The sequence below is a fragment of the Cetorhinus maximus genome, chromosome 21, assembly GCF_964194155.1.
Source record: "Cetorhinus maximus chromosome 21, sCetMax3.hap1.1, whole genome shotgun sequence".
Taxonomy (NCBI): Eukaryota; Metazoa; Chordata; class Chondrichthyes; order Lamniformes; family Cetorhinidae; genus Cetorhinus; species Cetorhinus maximus.
The window spans coordinates 28319601-28340072 of record NC_135899.1 but is presented as its reverse complement, the minus strand read 5'-3'; the positions used below and the strand labels follow the sequence as shown (position 1 = coordinate 28340072).

General features: G+C 47.7%; 1 protein-coding gene across 2 annotated transcripts in view; it reads right to left on the bottom strand.

Annotated features, from left to right (window-relative positions):
• Nucleotides 1-20472, bottom strand: part of LOC144695795 (butyrophilin subfamily 1 member A1-like) — a 30045-nt gene that overhangs the window by 4140 nt on the left and 5433 nt on the right. For both annotated transcript variants that reach the window (XM_078566779.1, XM_078566778.1), the window contains exons 2-7: nucleotides 18052-18159; nucleotides 13480-13596; nucleotides 7259-7597; nucleotides 5161-5445; nucleotides 2894-2932; nucleotides 2771-2792 (exon numbers count right to left, since the gene is read on the bottom strand). In XM_078566779.1, coding sequence (XP_078422905.1) covers nucleotides 2771-2792; nucleotides 2894-2932; nucleotides 5161-5445; nucleotides 7259-7597; nucleotides 13480-13596; nucleotides 18052-18159 — 910 coding nt within the window. The remainder of the gene's footprint in view (nucleotides 1-2770; nucleotides 2793-2893; nucleotides 2933-5160; nucleotides 5446-7258; nucleotides 7598-13479; nucleotides 13597-18051; nucleotides 18160-20472) is intronic.

Below are 20472 nucleotides of genomic sequence, written 5' to 3'. Positions count from 1 at the left end.
CTACTCTGTCAAAAGGTGCTCATGATTTTGAGTACCTCGAGTAAACCCGGCCTTAACCTTCCCGGTTCTAAGGGGAACAATCCATTAATTGTTTCTCTTTTTGCGTCGATAGTACGGGTTGGCAGGCCCGAACCTCTTTCCCAACCCCTACCACACTCCCAAATACCTCCCCCACACTATCAGGATAGTCACCCCTCAGTCTTATCTTTCCTCGATAAAAGAGCTTCAGCCTGTCCGGTCTTTCCTGACAAGTGCACCCTCTTCATTCTGGTACACGTCAAGTATCCTTTATCTGTAAATCTGAAAATCGAAAATATCCAAAGCCGCACTTTTTCTGAACCTCATCAACCTTTAGCACGGTAAATGTAGTTGTTTGTCTGCACTGTTTACCTTGCGATCTCTGTGGTGAAAATGTCAAAAAAAAATACCCGTGTATTTATTATTATTCAGTGATGTATCTTACTTTCCTAGGCTGTGGCCTAGTGGTATTGTCACTGGACTAGCAATCCAGAGACCCAGGGTAATGCTCTGGGGACCCGGGTTCGAATCCCGCCACAGCAGATGGTGGAATTTGAATTCAATAAAAATCTGGAATTGTAAGTCCAATGCTGACTGTGGAGCCATTGTCGATTGTTGTAAAAACCCATCTGGTTCACTAATGTCCTTTTAGAGAAGGAAATCTGTCGTCCTTACCTGGTCTGGGCCTACATGTGAATCCAGACCCACAGCAATGTGGTTGACTCTTAAATGTCCAGAATCTACGCCATACAGGCTGCAGCGGTTCAAGAAGGAAGCTCACCACCACCTTCTCAAGGGCAATTAGGGATGGGCAATACATGCTGGCCTGGCCAGCGATGCCCACATCCAATTAATTTTTAAAAATTATTTACTTTAGACTATAGCTAGCCTAGGCTGAAGCTATTGCAATGCGAGTTTATACACGGTATCCGAAAACCCAAATGATCTGACATCTGAGGGTTTCGGATAAAGGATATTAGATCCGTATCATTCTCTTAATTCTTCATTCTCCCAAGTGTTTCCAGATCCTTTTTATGAGCTGAAGATCTGAACTGCCCTCCAAGTATGGTTTGATACAGGTTTAACCTAATTTTTTTGCTTTAAATTCTATCCCTCCAGAAATGAATCCCAGCATTTGGTTTGTTTTCCGTGTGGCCTTATTGACCTGCACTGCTACTTGGTGCAACTGTATCCCTAGATTCCTCTATTCCTCGACCGTACTTTCAAAGGAGGACGGGGGTCTCCTTATTCATCCTACCAAAGTGCACCGCCGCACATTTACCTGCGTCGAAGTCTTGTGGAGGTCTGCAAACGAAAAGGGTTTACAGAGCAGCAATCAGGGCAGGTAACCTGGCTGCCCTTCTGCACTATAGCTAAAGCCAACCTAACAAAAATATATTTATTTTAAAAAGAACGATATTATTTTATTGGAATGTGGGTCGCAAGGCAGTATTTGCGGCCTAACCCCAGGTGCCCTGAAGGAATTAAAGAGGCGAGCACAATGAGTGGATCTGTAGGGCAGGTAAGCAGGAGTGGGAGGGACCCTTTCACCAGCAAACCAACCTGGTCCATGTCGACAGATTCCCAGATTTTTTTTTCCATTCATTTATGGGATGTGGGTGTCGCGGGCTAGGCCAGCATTTATTGCCCATCCGTAATTGCCCTTCAGAACTGCCCTTTTATTAGGAACAGGAGGAGGCCATTCAGCCCATTGAGCCTGCTCCACCCTTCAATGAGATCATGGCTGATTCGCACCTCAAATCCTTTTACCCACCTTTGCTCCATATACCTTGATACCCCTTAACTAACTTATCGATCTCAAGTCTTTAAAGCTTCAACTGTTCCCCCTACCCCACCCCCAGCGCCCACAGCCTTTTTGGGGAAAGAGTTCTAGATTTCTACTCTCCTTTTGCGTGCTGGTGCACTCCCTGATTTCCCTCCTGAACACCCTAAATCAATTTTTAAAATTAAGACCCTCTTGTTCTTGACTCGCACACCAGAGGAAATCATTTCAAACTATCTCAAGTCCTTTTAACATTTTCAACCCCTCGTTCAGGTCATACCTTGACCTTCTACACTCAAGGGAATACAAGCCAAGTTCCTGCAGCCTGTCCTCATAATTCAACCCTTTTAGCCCCGGTGTCATTCTGGTGAATCTGTATCAATATATCCTTTCTAAGGTGCAGTGCCCAGAGCTGAACTTGAGCCGAATGTCTTATCAGGCTAGATCAGAGGGTAGTTAGGGGTCAACCACATTGCTGTGGGTCTGGAGTCACATATAGGCCAGACCAGGTAAGGACAGCAGATTTCCTTCCCTAAAGTGAACCAGATGGCTTTTTACAACAATCGATGATGGTTGTCATGGTCACTATTACTGAGACTAGCTTTATAATTCCTGATTTATTAATTGAATTTAAATTACACCCCCCCCAACCTCCCCAGTTCCCAGCCACTGTGGTGGGATTAGAACTTGTCTCTCCAGATTATTAGTCCAGGCCTCTGGAATACTAATCCAGTAACGTTACCATTGTACTACCAATCCCTTGAGCCTTGTGGGATGGCTGGGCCGGAGTGGGAGGTGGCGGGGGTGTTAGTGGGGAAGGAGAAGCGGGTGTAGAACGCTGTCTCTCTTTTGAGGTCTGAGCAGTTTTGATTACTCATTTCAGTAACATCTGAGACGGGCGGTGTGTGAACCCAGACCAGGACCCTTCCCTGCGCCTCGCTCCTTTCCAGCATGTTTCACTCACCTGAGTAACTGTGAATCCTGCTCCACTCTGCAAAACAAAATATTTGAGGTAGTCCTGGGTCAATTGACGCTGGTCAAAATGAATCGAGAGTTGAACAGTGACTTTTATCATAGGGTGAAAAATCTTACCGGCTTCACTCACATGGAACTGAGAGTGCGGAAGAAAATCTGCAAACGTTTAAAGAGAAAGAGAATTAATGAGCTCATTTAGAAAGCTCCCGATGACGTTCGCACATTGAAGCCCCTGGCGACCGAAGCGACTGCTATTCTTACAGTCACCACCAGTGGTGCTGCAGCACCTACTAGCCAACCATTGAATTGAATGGTGTGGACTTTTGCATTATGAAGGAAGGTGGGAAGACCAGTGTGCACTGTTGATGTGGAGTAAATCAGATAGCGAACGCCCGTCGATGGCAAATGGACAGGTGAATGTGGAAATCTGGAATTTGCTGTCCAATTTGCCTGTTCCTCCACAAGCTTTGATACATTGGTACATGGCTAATGGGCTTCGTAGAGCTTGATTCAACTGAGTGTCTTGCTAGGACATTTCAGAAGGCAGTTAAGAATCAACCACATTGCTGTGGGTCTGGAGTTACATGTAGGCCAGACTGGGTAAGGACGGCAGATTTCCTTCCCTAAAGGGGCATTGGTGAGCCAGATGGGTTTTTAACCACAATTGACATCAGTTTCCTGAGACCAGATTTAGTTCCAGATTTATTAATTGAATTTAAATTCCCACAGCCGTTTGGTGGGATTTGAACCCATGTCCCCAGAGCATTAGCCTGAGCCTCTGCATTACTAGCCCAGTGACATTATCACCATGCCACTGCCTTCCCTCCTCACAGTGGCAGCAGTGTGTACCATCTACAAGATGCACTGCAGCAACTCACCGAGGCTCCTTCGACAACACCTTCCAAACCCACGACCTCTAAACCAAGAAGGACAAGAGCATGCATGGGAACACCACCGTCTGCAAATTCCTCTCCAGGCCACACACCATCCTGACTTGGAACTATGTTGCCGCCCCTTCACTGTCGCTGGGTCAAAATCCTGGAACTCCCTCCCAAACAGCACTGTGGGTGTACCTACACCACATGGACTGCAGCGGTTCAAGAAGGCAGCTCACCACCACCTTCTCAAGGGCAATTTAGGGTGGGCAATAAATTTTGGCCCAACCAGCGACGCCCACATCCCATGAAAGAATAAAAGAAATAGACTCAGCAATGAAATCTATCGAAGGACTTGCTGTCAAAGTACTTACCCACCAGGCAGCCATAAACACAGCAGAAGCAGGTAGATTCGGTACATTCACGACTAAGTGTGCTTCTGACAGTGTTTTCCATGAAAACTACTGCTAAGTAACCAATCTGCTCCTGAAAATTTAATTTGTCAGGTGTGGAGGCTCATTCCTTCAGGCTCACTATTGGTGGAAAGTTTAAATAATCTTGTAATTTCTTTTTCCTTTTTCTTTCTGCCTCTTATTTCTCTCTTTCAATCCTATCTTTCTTTGCCTCTATTTAACTCCCTATACATGATTTGCTAATTAATTAGGTATTATAATTTAAACCTCCTGGTTTAGACCCTATGCATGTCCCAGTGAGCATTTGGCTTTCTGTGTGACTGAAGGGACACTGTTGCTTGCACTTCTCACACAACAGCCTCTAGATCCCTTACAGGGGATACCAGTGTGCAAAGAATCCCTCAGAAATGTGAGGTTCTGCACAAAAGCCCCAGAAAGGTCTGTGGGCAGCTAAAAGCGCAATGAACAGCAAGAGCGACCACTGCTGCCCTGGGAGTGTTTGATGGGGACAGTGTAGAGGGAGCTTTACTCTGTATCTAACCCCATGTTGTACCTGCCCTGGGAGTGTTTGATGGAGACAGAGTAGAGGGACCTTTACTGTGTATCTAACCCTGTGCTGTACCTGTCCTGGGAGTGTTTGATGGGCACAGTGTAGAGGGAACTTTACTGTGTATCTAACCCTGTGCTGTACCTGTCCTGGGAGTGTTTGATGGGGACAGTGTAGAGGGAGCTTTACTCTGTATCTAACCCCGTGCTGTACCTCTCCTGGGAGTGTTTGATGGGGACAGTGTAGAGGGAGCTTTACTCTGTATCTAACCCCGTGCTGTACCTGTCCTGGGAGTTTTGATGGGGACAGTGTAGAGGGAGCTTTACTCTGTATCTAACCCCGTGCTGTACCTGTCCTGGGAGTGTTTGATGGGGACAGTGCATCTAACTGTATTCGATCTGTTTATGCTCATTGCTGACCCTGGGTACTTGAAATGGAAAAAGACACCATTGAGAGCAGCAACATCTCCTCACTTAATGAGCAGGCAATTTACGTGCAAGAATCATTAAACAAAAAAGACTGTTAAGTTTTAAAGTTGCAATGACTGACCTACTACTCGTGCAGTCGACACCTTCTTTACATTTTTCAGTCTGTTGCTGATGATGCAGGTCACAGAGGGTGAAACGCCATCTGCTGCCTGATATTGGATATCCACGTTATACAGTCCCTGCTCATCTCTTGTTTTAGTTACTGTTGACCGTGGCACCAGGCTGTTCCCTGAGTTGTCTTTCCAGGTGACGTCGGGTTCGGGGTACCAGCCCTTGGACTGGCAAACGTAAAGGACGCTGCTCTCGTTGAACTGCATTATCGATAAACTCGGCTTCATCCCAAAGGCTGGAAAAGAACAGAACGACTTGCTCAGTCAAGAGAAAAGACGTGCATTTCCCCCCGTTTCCTTTCGATCTAGTGTGCCGCATTCGCTGCCCGTGGCACAGGCTACCCTATACCTGGAGACGAAACACAGACAGGGGACTGAGTGACCGCTTTGCGAAACACCTCCGTCCAGTCCGCAAATCTGACCCCGACCTTCCGGCTGCCCATCATTTTAATTCTCCACCTCAGCTCTCAGTCTGACCTCTCTATCCTCGGCCTGCTGCAGTGTTGCAGTGAAGCTCAAAACAATCTCGAGGAACAGCGCCTCAGCTTTCAACTCGGCACCCTCCAGCCTTCTGGACTCTCACGGATTGAATTCAACAATTTCAGGTCACAGCCAATGCTTCCATTTTGTTTCCTTTACATGTTTTTTGCTTCAGGCAGCAGTTGTTCATCAGTCTGCTATTCACACCTGCTCTAAACACATCTTTTGTTTCTTTACTTGTCCCATTCCCACTCCCCCTGGCCTTCCACCACCAGCCTTTTCATCATCTCGTCTCCCCTGTCTTCCATGGTATCACCGACCTTCCCTTTTGTTTGGTTCTTGTTCCATCCTCCCCTCTTTCACTTCCTTAAAACCTCTTCCTTCTCTCTATCCTTTTCCCCGTGAAAGGTGTCAACCTGAAACGTTAACTCTTGTTTTTCACTCTCTGCGGCTGGGGCCAAACCCGCTGAGCGTTTCCAGCATTTTCTGTCTCTCTTTCAGATCTCCTCAGTGTTTTGCTTTTGTACAAAACACACATGCAACTGTCGCTGGGCCAAGTCTGAGGTTCCCCTGCATTCCTTCACGATTTCAGGGCATTCCAAAGTGCTTTGTGGCCAGTGAAGTCATTATAATGCAGCAGCCAATTTGCGCACAGCAAGCTCCCACAATCCTGTGATAACTGAGCAGAAAACCTAAGCAGATGATGAGGCTCGGCAGCCAAGCAGGAAGGCATTGGTCTCATAAGCCAAAAATCTTGGGTTCAATCCCCGTCTGTGCCTGCAGACAATTGCTAGGTTCAAATTTGTCCCTCAGCAATGGCCACTCAGTTCAAGGGCAATTGGGGATGGGCAGCAAACGCTGGCCTTGCCAGTGACGCCCACATCCCATGAAGGAATAAATTTAAAAACATTTTTTGTGGTTGAGGTTGATGGTGGTCGAGGGATAAATATTGGCCAAGACACCCCTGGAGAGAATCCCTTTGCTATTCCTCAGAGGAGCGGCCGTGAGACCTTCCACATCCGTCCGAGATGGGCCCTCAGTTTAACCACCCACCCGTGACACAGCACCTCCAACAGCGCAGCACTCCCTCACTACGGCACTGGGAGTGTTAGCCTGGTGTGTGCGCTCAAGTTTTTAAAAATTCTTTCACGGGATGTGGGCGTCGCTGGCAAGGCTGGTATTCGTTGCCCATCCCTAATTGCCCTTGAACTGTGTGGCTTGCTAGGACATTTCAGAGGGGCAGTTAAGAGTCAAGCACATTGCTGTGGGGCTGGAGTCACATGTAGGCCAGACCAGGTAGGGAGGGCAGATTTCCTTCCCTAAAGGGGCTTTAGTGAAGCAGATGGGTTTTTATGACAATTAATGATACTTTCATGGTCATGATTCCATTGCAGAATTATTAATTGATTGAGTTTTATTAATTAGTTGAATTTAAGTTCCACCAGCTGCATGGGTGGGATTTGAACCCCTGTCCCCCAGAGCATCAACCTGGGCTTCTGGATTACCAGCTGTGTGTGTGGGGGGGAGGGGGTTCACACCGCAGTTAAGTCGCGCATGGGCCCTTCTTACCGACAATGCTGAGCCCCATTTCCACATGGCTGGAATGGCTGTTGGAGCTGACAGTGCACCGATACCTCCCAGCGTCAGACCCCTTCACCTCCAGCAGTTTGATTGACACGTTTCCAGCCGCCAGCTGGTCTTCGAAGAGGTGGGATCCATCCCTGTGGGATGGACATGGCCCTTTCTGATCATCCAGACATTTCAGGACCGTAGCTCCAGAGTCCAGATTCCTCCATTCGATTTGCAGCTTCTCGTCCTGTCTGAAGGGTACCACCAAACAGTTGAGTACCACGTCGTCACCTACATGAGCCACAGTGGGGTAATCTGGCCCTTTCACAGTAAACAGGTCTGGAATGGCAAGAAAATAAAATATTTACATTTATACCGTGTCTTTTACCACCTCAGGGGTCCCAGTGCACTTTACACTCAAAGAAACACTTTCCTTTTTGAAGCAGAGTCACTGCTGTGATGCAGGAAATGCGACAGCCAAGCTGCTGGCAATGTATTGCCCCATCCCTGTTTGCCCTTGTGAAGGTGGCACTGAGTTGCCTCTAGGGGTTGCTGCAATCTGCATGGTGAAGGTGCTCTCACAGTGCTGCTAGGTGGAAAGTTCCAGAAACCTGCCACCCGGACGGCGATATATATCTGACGTGTCAATAAGACATGAAAGAAATCAAAACAGTGTACATCAAGCTTTATTCTTTCTTTGCTATTTTTGAAATGAACTTTTGCTGAACCAAAAGATGGCTGCTACAGGTCACATGACTCACAGGATTGGTCATCTGTCATGGAAGTTTCCAACAGGAACATAAGAGATCCCCCTTCATCCTTGTGCAATCTCACACCTCATTGTAAAGGTATTATAATCATGAAACCAGGAGCCTCGCAGAGATCGAAACTTGTTAAATCCAATTATGTTCTTATGTAGGATTTACCTAAGCCCTTGCCCTTGGGCCCCTGCTGATCCCTTATGACTCAGTAACTACCACTTTCATTTATATAGCACCTTTAACACAGTAAAACATTGCAAGGTGTTTCACTTGAGTGTCACCAAACAAATATGACACAGAACCACATAATATTGATGGCGATTTGGGCCATGAGCAGCAGGAGAATTGTATACAACCATAATCTGTAACCTCATGGCCAGGCAAATACCCCACTCTACCATTACCACCAAACCGGGGGATCAACCCTGATTTAATGAAGAGTGCAGGAGGGCATGAAAACGAGGTGCCCACCTGTGAAGCTACAATACAGGACTACTTGTGGTGCCAAACAGTGAAAGCAGCAAGCGATAGACAGACCTATGCGACCCTACCACCTATGGACCAGATCTAAACTTGGCAGTCCTACCACGTCCAGTCACAATTAGTGAACCATTAAACAGCTATCCGGAGGAGGAGGAGGCTTCTCAAATATCCTTATCCTCAGCAATGGGAGAGCCCAGCACATCAGTGCAAAAGACAAGGCTGAAGCACTGGCAATCATCTTCAGCCACAAGTGCTGAGTGGATGATCCAGGTCGGCTTCCTCCAGAGGTCCCCAACATCACAAAAGCCAATTTCCAGTCATCTCCGTTCACTCCATGTGGTATCAGGAAACGGCCAAGTGCACGGGACATTGGAAAGCTATGGGCACTGACAATATCCTGGTTCTTTTTCAGAACACCTTGTATTTATGCAGCACTTTAACACAGTAAGATGTCCCAAGACACTGCACAGGGAAGTCATCAATCACAATTTGACACTGAGCCACGTAAAGAGATAATAGGGCAGGAGGACCAAAGGTTTGGTCAAAGAGGCAGGTTTAAGAAGCATGGTACAGAAGAAATGAGAGGAAGAGAGGCAAAGAGGTTCAGGGAGGGATTTTCAGGGTTTAGGGCCTTAGCAGCTGAAGGTGGATCAAAATCAGGGCTGGCAAAGGGGCCTGAACTGGAGGAGCGCAGGTATCTCAGAGGGTCGTGGGGCTAAAGAAGATCACAGAGATAGGGAGGGGGGGTGAGGCAATGGAGGGATTAGAAAGGCCGAGAATTTTAAACTCAAGATGTTGCTTAAGTGGAAGCCAACGTAGGTCAGCGAGCACAGGGATAGGGAAACAAGACTTGGTGTGAGAAAGGACATAGGCAGCAGAGTTTTGGATGGCCTCCAGTTTACAGAGGGTAGAATGTGGGAGACTAGACAGGCGAGCATTGGGATAGTCGAGTCTAGAAGTGCTGAACACATGGATGAGGGTTTGAACAGCAGATGAGTTAAGGCAGGGATGTAGCCAGGCAATGTCACAGAGGCTTAGTGATGGCACGGGTATGCCGTCAGATCATCATCTCGGGGTCAGGAATTGAAACGGAGGAGGTGTTAGCGGTTTTAGCAGGCTTAAAAGTGGATAAATCCTCAGGCCCAGATGAGATGTATCCCAGGCTGCTATGTGAGGCAATAGAGGACATTGCAGGGGCTCTGACACTAATTTTCAAATCCTCTCTGGCCACAGGAGAGGTGTCAGAGGACTGGAGGACAGTTAATGTGGTACCATTATTCAAGAAGGGTAGTAGGGATAATCCAGGTAATTACAGGCCAATGAGTCTAACATCAGTGGTAACTATTGGGAAAAATTCTGAGGGACAGGATTAATCTCCACTTGGAGAGGCAGGGGTTAATCAGGGATAGTCAGTATGGATTTGTCAGGGAGAGATCTTGTCTAACAAATTTGATAGAATTTTTTGAGGAGGTGACTAGTTGTGTAGATGAGGGTAGTGCAGTTGATGTAGTTCACATGGGCTTCAGTCAGGCTTTTGACAAGGTTCCCCCATGGGAGAATCGCCAAGAAGGTGAGAGCCCATGGGATCATGGGCAATTTGGCAAATTGGATCCAAAATTGGCTTAGTGGCAGGAGGCAGAGGGTGATGATCGAAGGCTGATTTTGCGATTGGAAGCCTGTGACGAGTGGTGTACCACAGGGATCAGTGCTGGGACCTTTGTTGTTTGTAGTGTACATTAAACATTTAGACGTGAATATAGGAGGTATGTTCAGTAAGTTTGCAGATGACACGAAAATTGGTGGTGTCGTAAATAGTGAGGAGGAAAGCCTAAGATTACAGGACGATATAGATGGGCTGGTAAGATGGGCAGCGCAGTGGCAAATGGAATTTAATCCTGAGAAGTGTGAGGTGATGCATTTTGGGAGGACTAACATGGCAAGGGAATACACAATGAATGGTAGGATCCTAGGAATAAAGAGGATCAGGGGGACCTTGGTGTACATGTCCTTAGGTCCCTGAAGGCAGCAGCACAGGTAGATAAGATGATTAAGGCGGCACATGGAATACTTGCCTTTATTAGCCAAGGCATAGAATATAAGAGCAGGGAGGTTATGTCGGAGCTGTATAAAACGCTAGTAAGGCCACAGCTGCAGTTCTGGTCGCCACACTATAGGAGGGATGTGATTATACTGGAGAGGGTGCAGAGGAGATTCACCAGAATGTTGCCTGGGCTGGAGCATTTCAGCTATGAAAAGAGACTGGATAGGCTAGGGTTGTTTTCCTTCGAGCAGAGAAGGCTGAGTGGTAACCTGATAGAGGTATACAAAATTATAAGGGGCATAGGTAGGGTAGATAGGAAGAAACTTTTCCCCTTAGTGGAGGTGTCAATAACCAGGGGGCATAGATTTAAGGTAAGGGGCAGGAGATTTAGAGGGGATTTGAAGAACAAGTTTTTCACCCAGAGGTTGGTTGGAACACACTACCTGAGGGGGTGGTAGAGGCAGGAACCCTCACAACATTTATGAAGTATTTAGATGAGCATTGAAACACCATGGCATACAGGGCTATGGGCCAAGTGCTGGAAAATGGGATTAGAATAGATAGGTGCTTGATAGCCAGCACAGACACAATGGGCCGAAGGGCCTGTTTTTGTGTTGTATAACTCTATGACTCGAATATGACACCAAGGCTGTAGTACTGAAGACTTGTGTTCCAGAACAAGCTGTGCCCCTAGCCAAGCTGTTCCAGTACAGCTACTACACTGGCATCTACCCGGCAATGTGGAAAATCGCCCAGGTATGTCCTGTATACCAAAATGCAGGACAATTCCACCCCATTAATGTACTCTCAATCATCAGCAAAGTGATGGAAGCTGTTGTCGACAGTCCTATCAAGCAACACTAACACAGCAATAACCTGCTCACTGACGCTCAGTTCCGCCAGGATCACTCAGCTCCTGACCTCATTACAGCCTCAGCTCAAACATGGACAAAAGAACTGAAGTGAGGTGAGAGTGACTGCCCTTGACATCAAGGCTGCATTTGACCGAGGAGCCCTAGCAAAACTGGAGTCAATGGGAATCAGGACGAAACCCTTGACTGATTGGAGTCATACCTGACACAGGGGAAGATGCTTGTGGTTGTTGGAGATCAATCATCTCAGTCCTGGGACATCACCCAACCATCTTCAGCTGCTTCATCAATGACCTTCCTTCCATCATATGGTCAGAAGTGGGGATGTTCGCTGATGATTGCACAATGTTCAGCACCATTCACAACTCCTCAGATCTGTGTCCATATGCAGCAAAACCTTGGGCTGATAAGTGACAAGTAACATTCACGCCACACAAGTGTCGGGCAGTGACCATATCCAACAAGAGAAAATCCAACCATCACCCCTTGATGTTCAATGGCATTACCGTTGCTAAATCCCCCACTATCAACATCCTGGGAGTTACCACTGACCAAAAACTGAACTGGATAAGACAGATAAATACTGCAGCTACAAGAGCAGGTCAGAGGCTGGAAATCCCGTGGCGAGTAACTCACCTCCTGACTCCCCAAAGCTTGTCCACCATCGACAAGCTCAAGTCAGGAGTGTGGTGGAATACTCCCCACTTGCCTGGATGGGTGCAGCTCCCACAACACTCAAGAAGCTCAACACCTTCCAGGACAAAGCAGCCCACTTGATTGGCACCTCATTCACCAACTTAAACACCCACTCCCTCCATCATCAACACACAGTAGCAGCAGTGTGTACCATCTACAAGATGCACTGCTGGAACTCATCGAGGCTTCTTAGACAACACCTTCCAAACCCACGACCTCTACTATCTAGAAGGACAAGGGCAGCAGATAGATGGGAACACCACCATCTGGAAGTTCCCCTCCAAGTCACTCACCATCCTGACTTGGAAATATATCACCGTTCTTTCACTGTCGCTGGGTCAAAATCCTGGAACTCCCTCCCTAACAGCACTGTGGGTGTACCTACACCACATAGACTGCAGCGGTTCAAGAAGGCAGCTCACCACCACCTTCTCAAGGGTAATATATGATGGGCAATGAGTGCTAGCCTAGCCAGCAATGCCCACATCCCAAGAGTGAATGTAAAAAACGAAACGACTTAAAAGAAGCAAGAGGGGTAGAGAGAGACAGAGAAGTTTGATGAGGGAAGTCAAGAGATTCAGGCCCAGGAAGCTGACAGGATGGCAATCTCCAATGTTGGGACGATTAAAATTGGAAAACAGGCTGGAGGCCAGAAGTGAAAGAGCACAAAGGTCTCGGAGGGTTGTCGGGCTGGAGCAGAGCACAGGGTAAGGGAAGGGCGAGGGTGTGGAGTTATCTGAAAACAGATTTTTCTTTATTCATATGGCCTGAGAAGCAGTTATCGGCCAATGTCGAGGTCAACAATCCGTTCAATGCCTTCAGCTGGTGCAGTGTGAATGGCTGTGATGCCACCAGGAATGGATCTCTCGGGGCAGGAGTTCAGTGTGTGGGTGATGGTCCGACTTGGATGGCCCCGGTCACGATTTGAGCTGTTCCTCAGGTCCGACCTGTGGAGCGAGTGGCCATACCCCCCCCTGCCCGTCCTCGAGCGGGTTCGGAGTTGTCCAGATTTTCCACGGAAGGTTGAAACCCTGGGGCTTTGCAAACGGATCCACTCGGGTCAGTTCACCAGGTTGCGGCTGGTGACGTTTGCAGTCAACCAGGAGGTGTGCCATCGAGAGTTGGGGCTGTCGTCAGCTGGCAGGGTGTGGTAGGGTGTGGAGTCTGTTTCATTGGGGTGGGTGGGGTTAAGGGATTTTAGATTGGGTGGAGGGGGGCGGTTTTCCCCAAGGGCCTGTGTCAATGGGAGTGCTTGGTTAGCTGGGATGAGAACTTTAAACGCACACTGGGTTCATTCTCTACTCTCGATCAGGGAGGTCTCAGCCTGTGGATTCCTGCCTCACGGCAAATGACTTGCATCAGTCTCACCTCGTTGGGAGCCATTCAAATACGAGGCAAACACGGCTCCTGCAAGAATGACCACCTGTAGCAACAATTCCACCGGCAGGCTGCCTCTGCGATCTGACCTGGGGCCATCAAACCTCCCTGCAAAAGATGCAAAATAGCAGCGATACTGTGTTACCCCTTCAGGGCTCGATTTTTTGCCTCTCCACCTCCTCTCGTGTGCTGACTCTAACTGTCTTGTGGTTGAACCTTCCCTAGTGACAACCCCACCCTGGAGTCAATCTCTCCCCGGAACCCTCCTTAACATGGCCGCCTCACTGGGCAACGACAATGGCCTCCTCCTGCCCAGTAAAGGATCAATCTCACTCTGAACGTCCATAATAATCATCCTCAGCGGCCTGTCATCGAGTCAGAGAGTCATTAGGGTGGACAGGAGGCCATTCAGCCCATCTGCTTAATGAAATTGACCTCCATGCTCTCCTTTTCCTGCCCCAGTTTGACATTTACTGCAAATTGTTTATCTTTATTTTTTTTAAAAAGTTGTTCTCGTTAAATGGACACCACTGGAGAGGAGGCATTTGTTGCCCGATTCTAGTTGCCCCTGAACAGGTGGTGGCAGAGCTTCTCTTGGATCTGCTGCCCTCCTCGCCCTCTGCTTCATAGTAGAGAGGGCACGAGCTGTCCACTTCTCCACCGTGGGGGTCCCTGCTTCAGAGGACAGGCCGAATCCATCAGCCGTCAAGCGATGAGCAAACCAGAGGCGAGCTCGATTCTGGACACCGAGGGCGGGATTTCTCGGCCCCGACACCGGCAGGCATCGGCGAGGGTGGGACCAAAAAATCTGGAGGGCCGTCGATTTTTAAGGGCTCTCCAAATTTTCCTGGGGCGACGCCCGCCAGTGTTGGGGCCGGAAAACCCTGCCCTTACTGTTTAATCACTGGGGATCTGTACACACAGGAACAGGGGTGGGCCATTCAGCCCCTCGAGCCTGTTCTGCCGATCAATTAGATCGTGGCTGGTCTGTATCTGAGCTCCATTTGCACCAAATCCCTCAACATCCCAACCCAACAACAACCTTATCAATCCCCAGTCGGAAAGTTTCAATTGACGCCGGCATCATTTTGGGGAGATTGTTTTAGGTTTCCAAGCCACCCTTGGCGTGAAAAAATGCTTCCTGACTTGACTTCTAAAGGACCCTGCCCCTCATCTTAAGATCGTGGCGCACCCCCCCCCCCACCCCACTCGTTCTGGATTCCCCCCACTTGGGGAAATAGTTCCTCTCTACGCGCCTTGGCATTTTTAAGCTTCTCGATCAGATCACCCCACGCCCTTCTAAATTTAAGAGAATGCGATCCATGCCTGAGCAACCTGCCTCATCACTTAAACCCCAAACTCCAGATTCGGTCCCGCCTCGGTTCAGTCTGCAAACGGGGCCCGGCATTTCCGATGGCCTGTTGTCGTTCAGATTCTCTAACTCGCCCTCGCTCTCTGCCCTCTATCCTCGGCCTCCTGCAGTGTTCCAACGAAGCTCAAGGTCAGCTTGAGGAACTGCACCTCATTGTTCAATTACAGCCTTGCCAGACTCAGCACCGAGTTCAGCAACTTCAGGCCATAAACTCTGCCCCCCCCCCTCATTTTGTCACTCTTCTCTTCTTCTCTTTGCCGGGGTTTTGGTTCCACTCACAATTTCCGCTTGTTTTTTTTATTGCTTCGGGGTGGCAGCTGTCCTTTATCCTGCCATTCACTCATCTTTTGTTCCTTTACTTGTCCCCTTTGGCTCTGCCCCGCCAGCTCTTTTGTCATTTAATGTCTCCCATCTTCCGCCCTCTCTTCCCTTTTGTCCTTTTTCCACCCTCCCCCCATCTGACCTCCTTAAAACCAATTACGTCTCAAATTTTCCCAGTTTTGAGGAAAGGTCATCTACCTGGTACATGAGTTTTCTTTTATATATTCGTTCATGGAACATGGGCCTTGCTGGCCAGACCAGTATTTATTGCTCATCCCTTAATTGCCCTCGTTCAGAAGGCATTTTAAGAGTCAACCACATTGCTGTGGGTCTGGAGTCACGTGTAGGCCAGACTGGGTAAGGACGGCAGATTTCCTTCCCTAAAGGACGTTAGTGAACCAGATGGGTTTTTACAACAATCGGCAATGGCTTCATGGTCATCATTGCACTTTTAATTCTAGATTTTTATTGAATTCAAATGTCACCATGATGGGATTCGAACCCTGGGTCTCTGGAATATTAGACCAGTGACAATACCACTATCCCAGCACCCACAATATTTTACTTTTGTAAAACTTCTTTTTTTTGGGGGGGTAAATCCACTGGATGAACATAAGGAATAGGAGGCATAGGCCATTCAGCCCTTCAAGCCCATTCTCTCCACCATTCAATGAGATCATGGCTAACTTTCTACTTCAAAACCATTTTCCCGCACTATCCCCATATCCCTTGATGTTTTTAACTATGTAGGAATCCATCGATCTCAGCCTCAAACATACTGAACGACTGAGCCTCAGCAGCCCTCTGGGGCAGAGAATTCCGAAGATTCACCACCCTCCGAGTGAAGAAATTCCTCCTCATCTCAGTCCTAAATGACCTGCTCTTTATTCTGAGACTGTGTCCCCTGGTTCTCGACACCCTCCCCCAGCCAGGGGGAAATATCCTTCCTGCATCTACCCTGACCAGCCCTGTAAGAATTTTATATGTTTGAATGAGATCACCTCTCATTCTCCTAAACCCCAGAGAATATAGGCCCAGTCTATTCAATCGTTCCTCATACGACAGTTCCTCCATCCCAGGAATTGGTTTGGTGAATCTAGGTTGCACTCCCTCTAGGGCAAGTATATCTTTCCTTCAGTAAGGAGGCCAAAACTGCACACAGCACTCCAGATGTGGTGATGCTTGTTCAGCAAAAGAGCAGGAAACAGTGAGTCAGTGCAGCTCATCGAAGGCAAACAAAGACTTAGACATTGGAGACACTCCCTATGCTGAAGGCACTGACTGAATGCACTGTTTGGTGTGCTGCTGCACCCAGTATTGGGCCACAGTAGCTTAGTGACAATTGCACTGGGCTATCACCCCAGGGGTTGGGAATTCAAATCCCTTCCATGACAGGTTGGGAAACGGCATTCATGAAAGATCTGTGAAAAATCTGACACCAGGAGCAGATTGAGGTCTGCTGGAGCATTGCCAAGAATCTGTCTGATTCATGAAAGTGAACCTGCCATCTCTGTCTAGCCTGACCTACACATGAGACCAGTCCGAGAGCTGGCACTGAGGAGGTGGACGGTAGACACTGCTTTACTGGCGTCACCCACGTCTTAGATTTTATTTTTTTTTAAATGAAGTTTGATTGCCTGTCATTGCTGAGTTGGTGATCACTTTTGGAATGGAACACAGGAACAGGAGGAGGCCATTCAGCCCCTTGAACCTATCCCACCGCTAAATGAGATCTGCATGGCCGACCTGTATTTTAACTCCACCTACCCGCCTTGGTTCTGTAACCCTTAATACCAATTGCTTTAAAATAATCTATCAATCTCAAGTTTTCAAATTCTCAGTTGATTCCCTCCCCACCCCCAGCCTCAACAGCTCAATTTGTCCTCACGTTGAGTGTGGGCGTCGCTGGCGAGACCAGCATTTGTTCCCATCCCTTGAATTGAGTGGCTTGCTCGGCCATTTCAGAGGGCAGTTAATAGTCAACCATGTTGTTGTGGGGCTTGGAGTCACACGTAGGCCAGACCAGGTGACCTTCCCTCAAGGAAATCTTGAGGCGGGAGAGCTTGTGGAGAAAGAGAGAGTGTGAGTCCTACAGTTAAAGATGGGCTTGCATTTCCAAAACACCCTTCAGAACATCCTCCAGCCCTTCACGGAAGTACTTTTGAAGTGTGATCACCATTCGAATGTAGGAAACACGGTTGCCAATTTGTGCACAGCAAGCTCCCATAAACAGTAATGAGACAAGTCACCACATCCGTTTTAGCTGTTGGCTGAGGGATGAACGTTGGCCAGGATATCAGCGAGAACTCCCCTGCTCTTCCTCAAATAGTGGCTGCAGGAACTTTTACTTTAAGAGGGTTTAACATGCCATCTGTGTGCCAGCACCAACAAACAGTGCAGCATTCCCTCAGTACTGCACTGGCAATGTCAGCTTAGACGAGGTGCTCAAGCCTCTGGGAGTGGGACTTGAACCCATAAGTGGCTGAGACAGAGGCAAGGCTGCTACCCACCAGACCCTGACACTTGGCCTCATTTCCCTCCCCCCACCCACACACACACACCCCCCCCCCCCCAAACTCTGTGGTGAGAAGGAGACAGAATCAGGCAATGACTGGCTGCTCGTGGGAGCTTGCTGTGCGGCAAATGGGTTGCTGTGTCTCCTATGTTACAACAGTGCCTCAAATATGCCTCATTGACTATGGCGTGCTTCGGGAGGTGTTGAGGAAAGTGCTGTATAAATGTGAGTCTTTCTTCTTTTTCCAGCTGCACCCACCCAGCTACGGGAGTGGGAATCCAGGTCAATTTTAACTCTCGATGCAATTCTCTACACTTCCCCCTTTAATGCCGCCTGTCCTGGCTTCTGTACTTACCTTTCCGATAGGCTATCCAAGAGGTCACGCTGACAGCTATTATTCCCACGGCCAAGGCTTCCCACACGTGGCTGGACCAACCCGAGATTCCGGAGGGATATAATCGCCCTGTAAAACATTGAGATCGACAGGGGGCTGACACCATCCAACTGATAATAGCTGCTACGTGACACAGAATCACAGCTCACATACACAAAATACTGAGATTACTGGACTAGTAATTCAAAGCTCCAGGCTAATTCTCTGGGGTCACGGGTGGAATTTAAACTCAATTAATAAAATCTGGAATAGAAAGCTAGCTAGTCTCAGTGACAGTGACCATGAAAACCATCATCAATTGCTGTAAAAGCCAACCTGGTTCACTAATCCCCCACTAGGGAAGGAAATCTGTCGTCCTTACCTGGTCTAGCCTACACGTGACTCCAGACCCACAGCAATGTGGTTGACTCGTAACTACCCTCGGAAATGACCAAGCAAGCCACTCAGTTCAAGGGCAATTAGGGATGGGCAACAAATGCTGGTCTTGCCAGTGACACCCACAACCCATGAAAGAACAAGGAAAATATATATTTATGTTTAACCTTCTGTGGTCTCAGATTGCCAAGGGCCCTTTGAGCCACTACACCAGATGGTTTTGAGTTCAAATCTACACCTACTCTTCATACGGACTCGAAACGTTAACTCTATTTCTCTCTCCACAGATGCTGCTAGATCTGCTGAGTTTTTCCAGCATTTTCCGTTTTTGTTACCGTTTAGTCCATGTTGATTTTACGTGTATGTTACAGTAAAAGTCTTAAACCGTAAAATCTTGTCATGCGATTGTTTAAGTTGGTCACTGAGGAATTCTTATCTCTTTTTAAAAGCTATCGTTCTCTCTGGGGTTCGTAACAGTGAGGCTGTCCACTTTGGCAGGAAAAGTAAAAGGCAGAATATTATTTAAATGGAGACTGCAGAATGCTGTGGTGCAGAGGGATCTGGGTGTCCTCGTATAGGAGTTACAAAAAGCATGCAGTACAGCAAGTGATTAGAAAGGTGAATAGATTGTTAGCCTTTATTGCAAGGGGGATGGAGTATAAAAGGGAAGTCTTGCTACAACTGTACAAGGCATTGGTGAGACTACACCTGGAATACTGTATACAATTTTGGTCTTCTTATTTAAGGAAGGTTATACTTTTGAAAGCAGTTCATAGAAGGTTCACTAGGCTGATTCCTGGGATGAAGGGCTTGTCTTATGAGGAAAGATTGAACAGGTTGAGCCTATACTCATTGGAGTTTAGAAGAACGAGAGGTGATCTTATTGAAACATGTGAGATTCCGAAGGGGCTTGACAGAGAGGAGGCTGAGAGGATGTTTCCCTTTGTGGGGGAATCTAGAACTAGGGGGCAGAGCTTAAAAATAAGGGGCTTCCCATTTAAGACTGAGATGAAGAGGAATTTCTTCTCTCAGGGTTGTTTGTCTTTGGAATTCTCTTCCGCAGAGAGCAGTGGAAACTGGGTCATCGAACATATTCAAGGCCAAGTTGGGCAGATTTTTGATTGACAAGGGAGTCGGGGGTCATCGGGAGAGGGTGGGGGCAGGCAGGAAAGTGGAGTTGAGGCCACAAACAGATCAGCCATGAATTTATTGAATGGCGGAACAGGCTGTACGGGCTAAATGGTCTACCCCTCCTAATTCGTGCATTCTTAACAGGTCAGACCTCTTTACAAAAACTAAACTGCATCTGAAAATACTTTATTTAAAAAAAAAACTTTAAGAAAATCCTGTTATCCCCGCAAGTATAAAAGAAGTGTCCATACTCTCAACGCAGTAAATATTGGCTGAAACAGTATGCAGTTATTTACTCGTCCCCAGTTGCACCTTGCAGTTAGTTACATTTATCCCGGGTTGTACCATGATAGTTATCTGCCTCATCCCGGGTTGTACCGCACTAGTTATTTGCACTCATCCCGGGCTATTGCTAGTTATTTACACTCACCCCAGGCTATTGCTAGTTATTTGCACTCATCCCAGGTTATTGCTAATTATTTGCACTCATCCCGGGCTATTGCTAGTTATTTGCACTCATCCCAGGTTATTGCTAGTTATTTGCACTCATCCCAGGTTATTGCTAGTTATTTGCACTCATCCCGGCTTGTACCGCGCTAGTTATTTGCACTCATCCCAGGCTATTGCTAGTTATTTGCACTCATCCCGGGCTATTGCTAGTTATTTGCACTCACCCCGGGCTATTGCTAGTTATTTGCACTCATCCCGGGCTATTGCTAGTTATTTGCACTCATCCCGGGCTATTGCTAGTTATTTGCACTCATCCCGGGTTATTGCTATTTACTTGCGCTCATCCCCGGTTGTACCGCGCTAGTTATTTGCACTCATCCCGGGCTATTGCTAGTTATTTGCACTCATCCCGGGCTATTGCTAGTT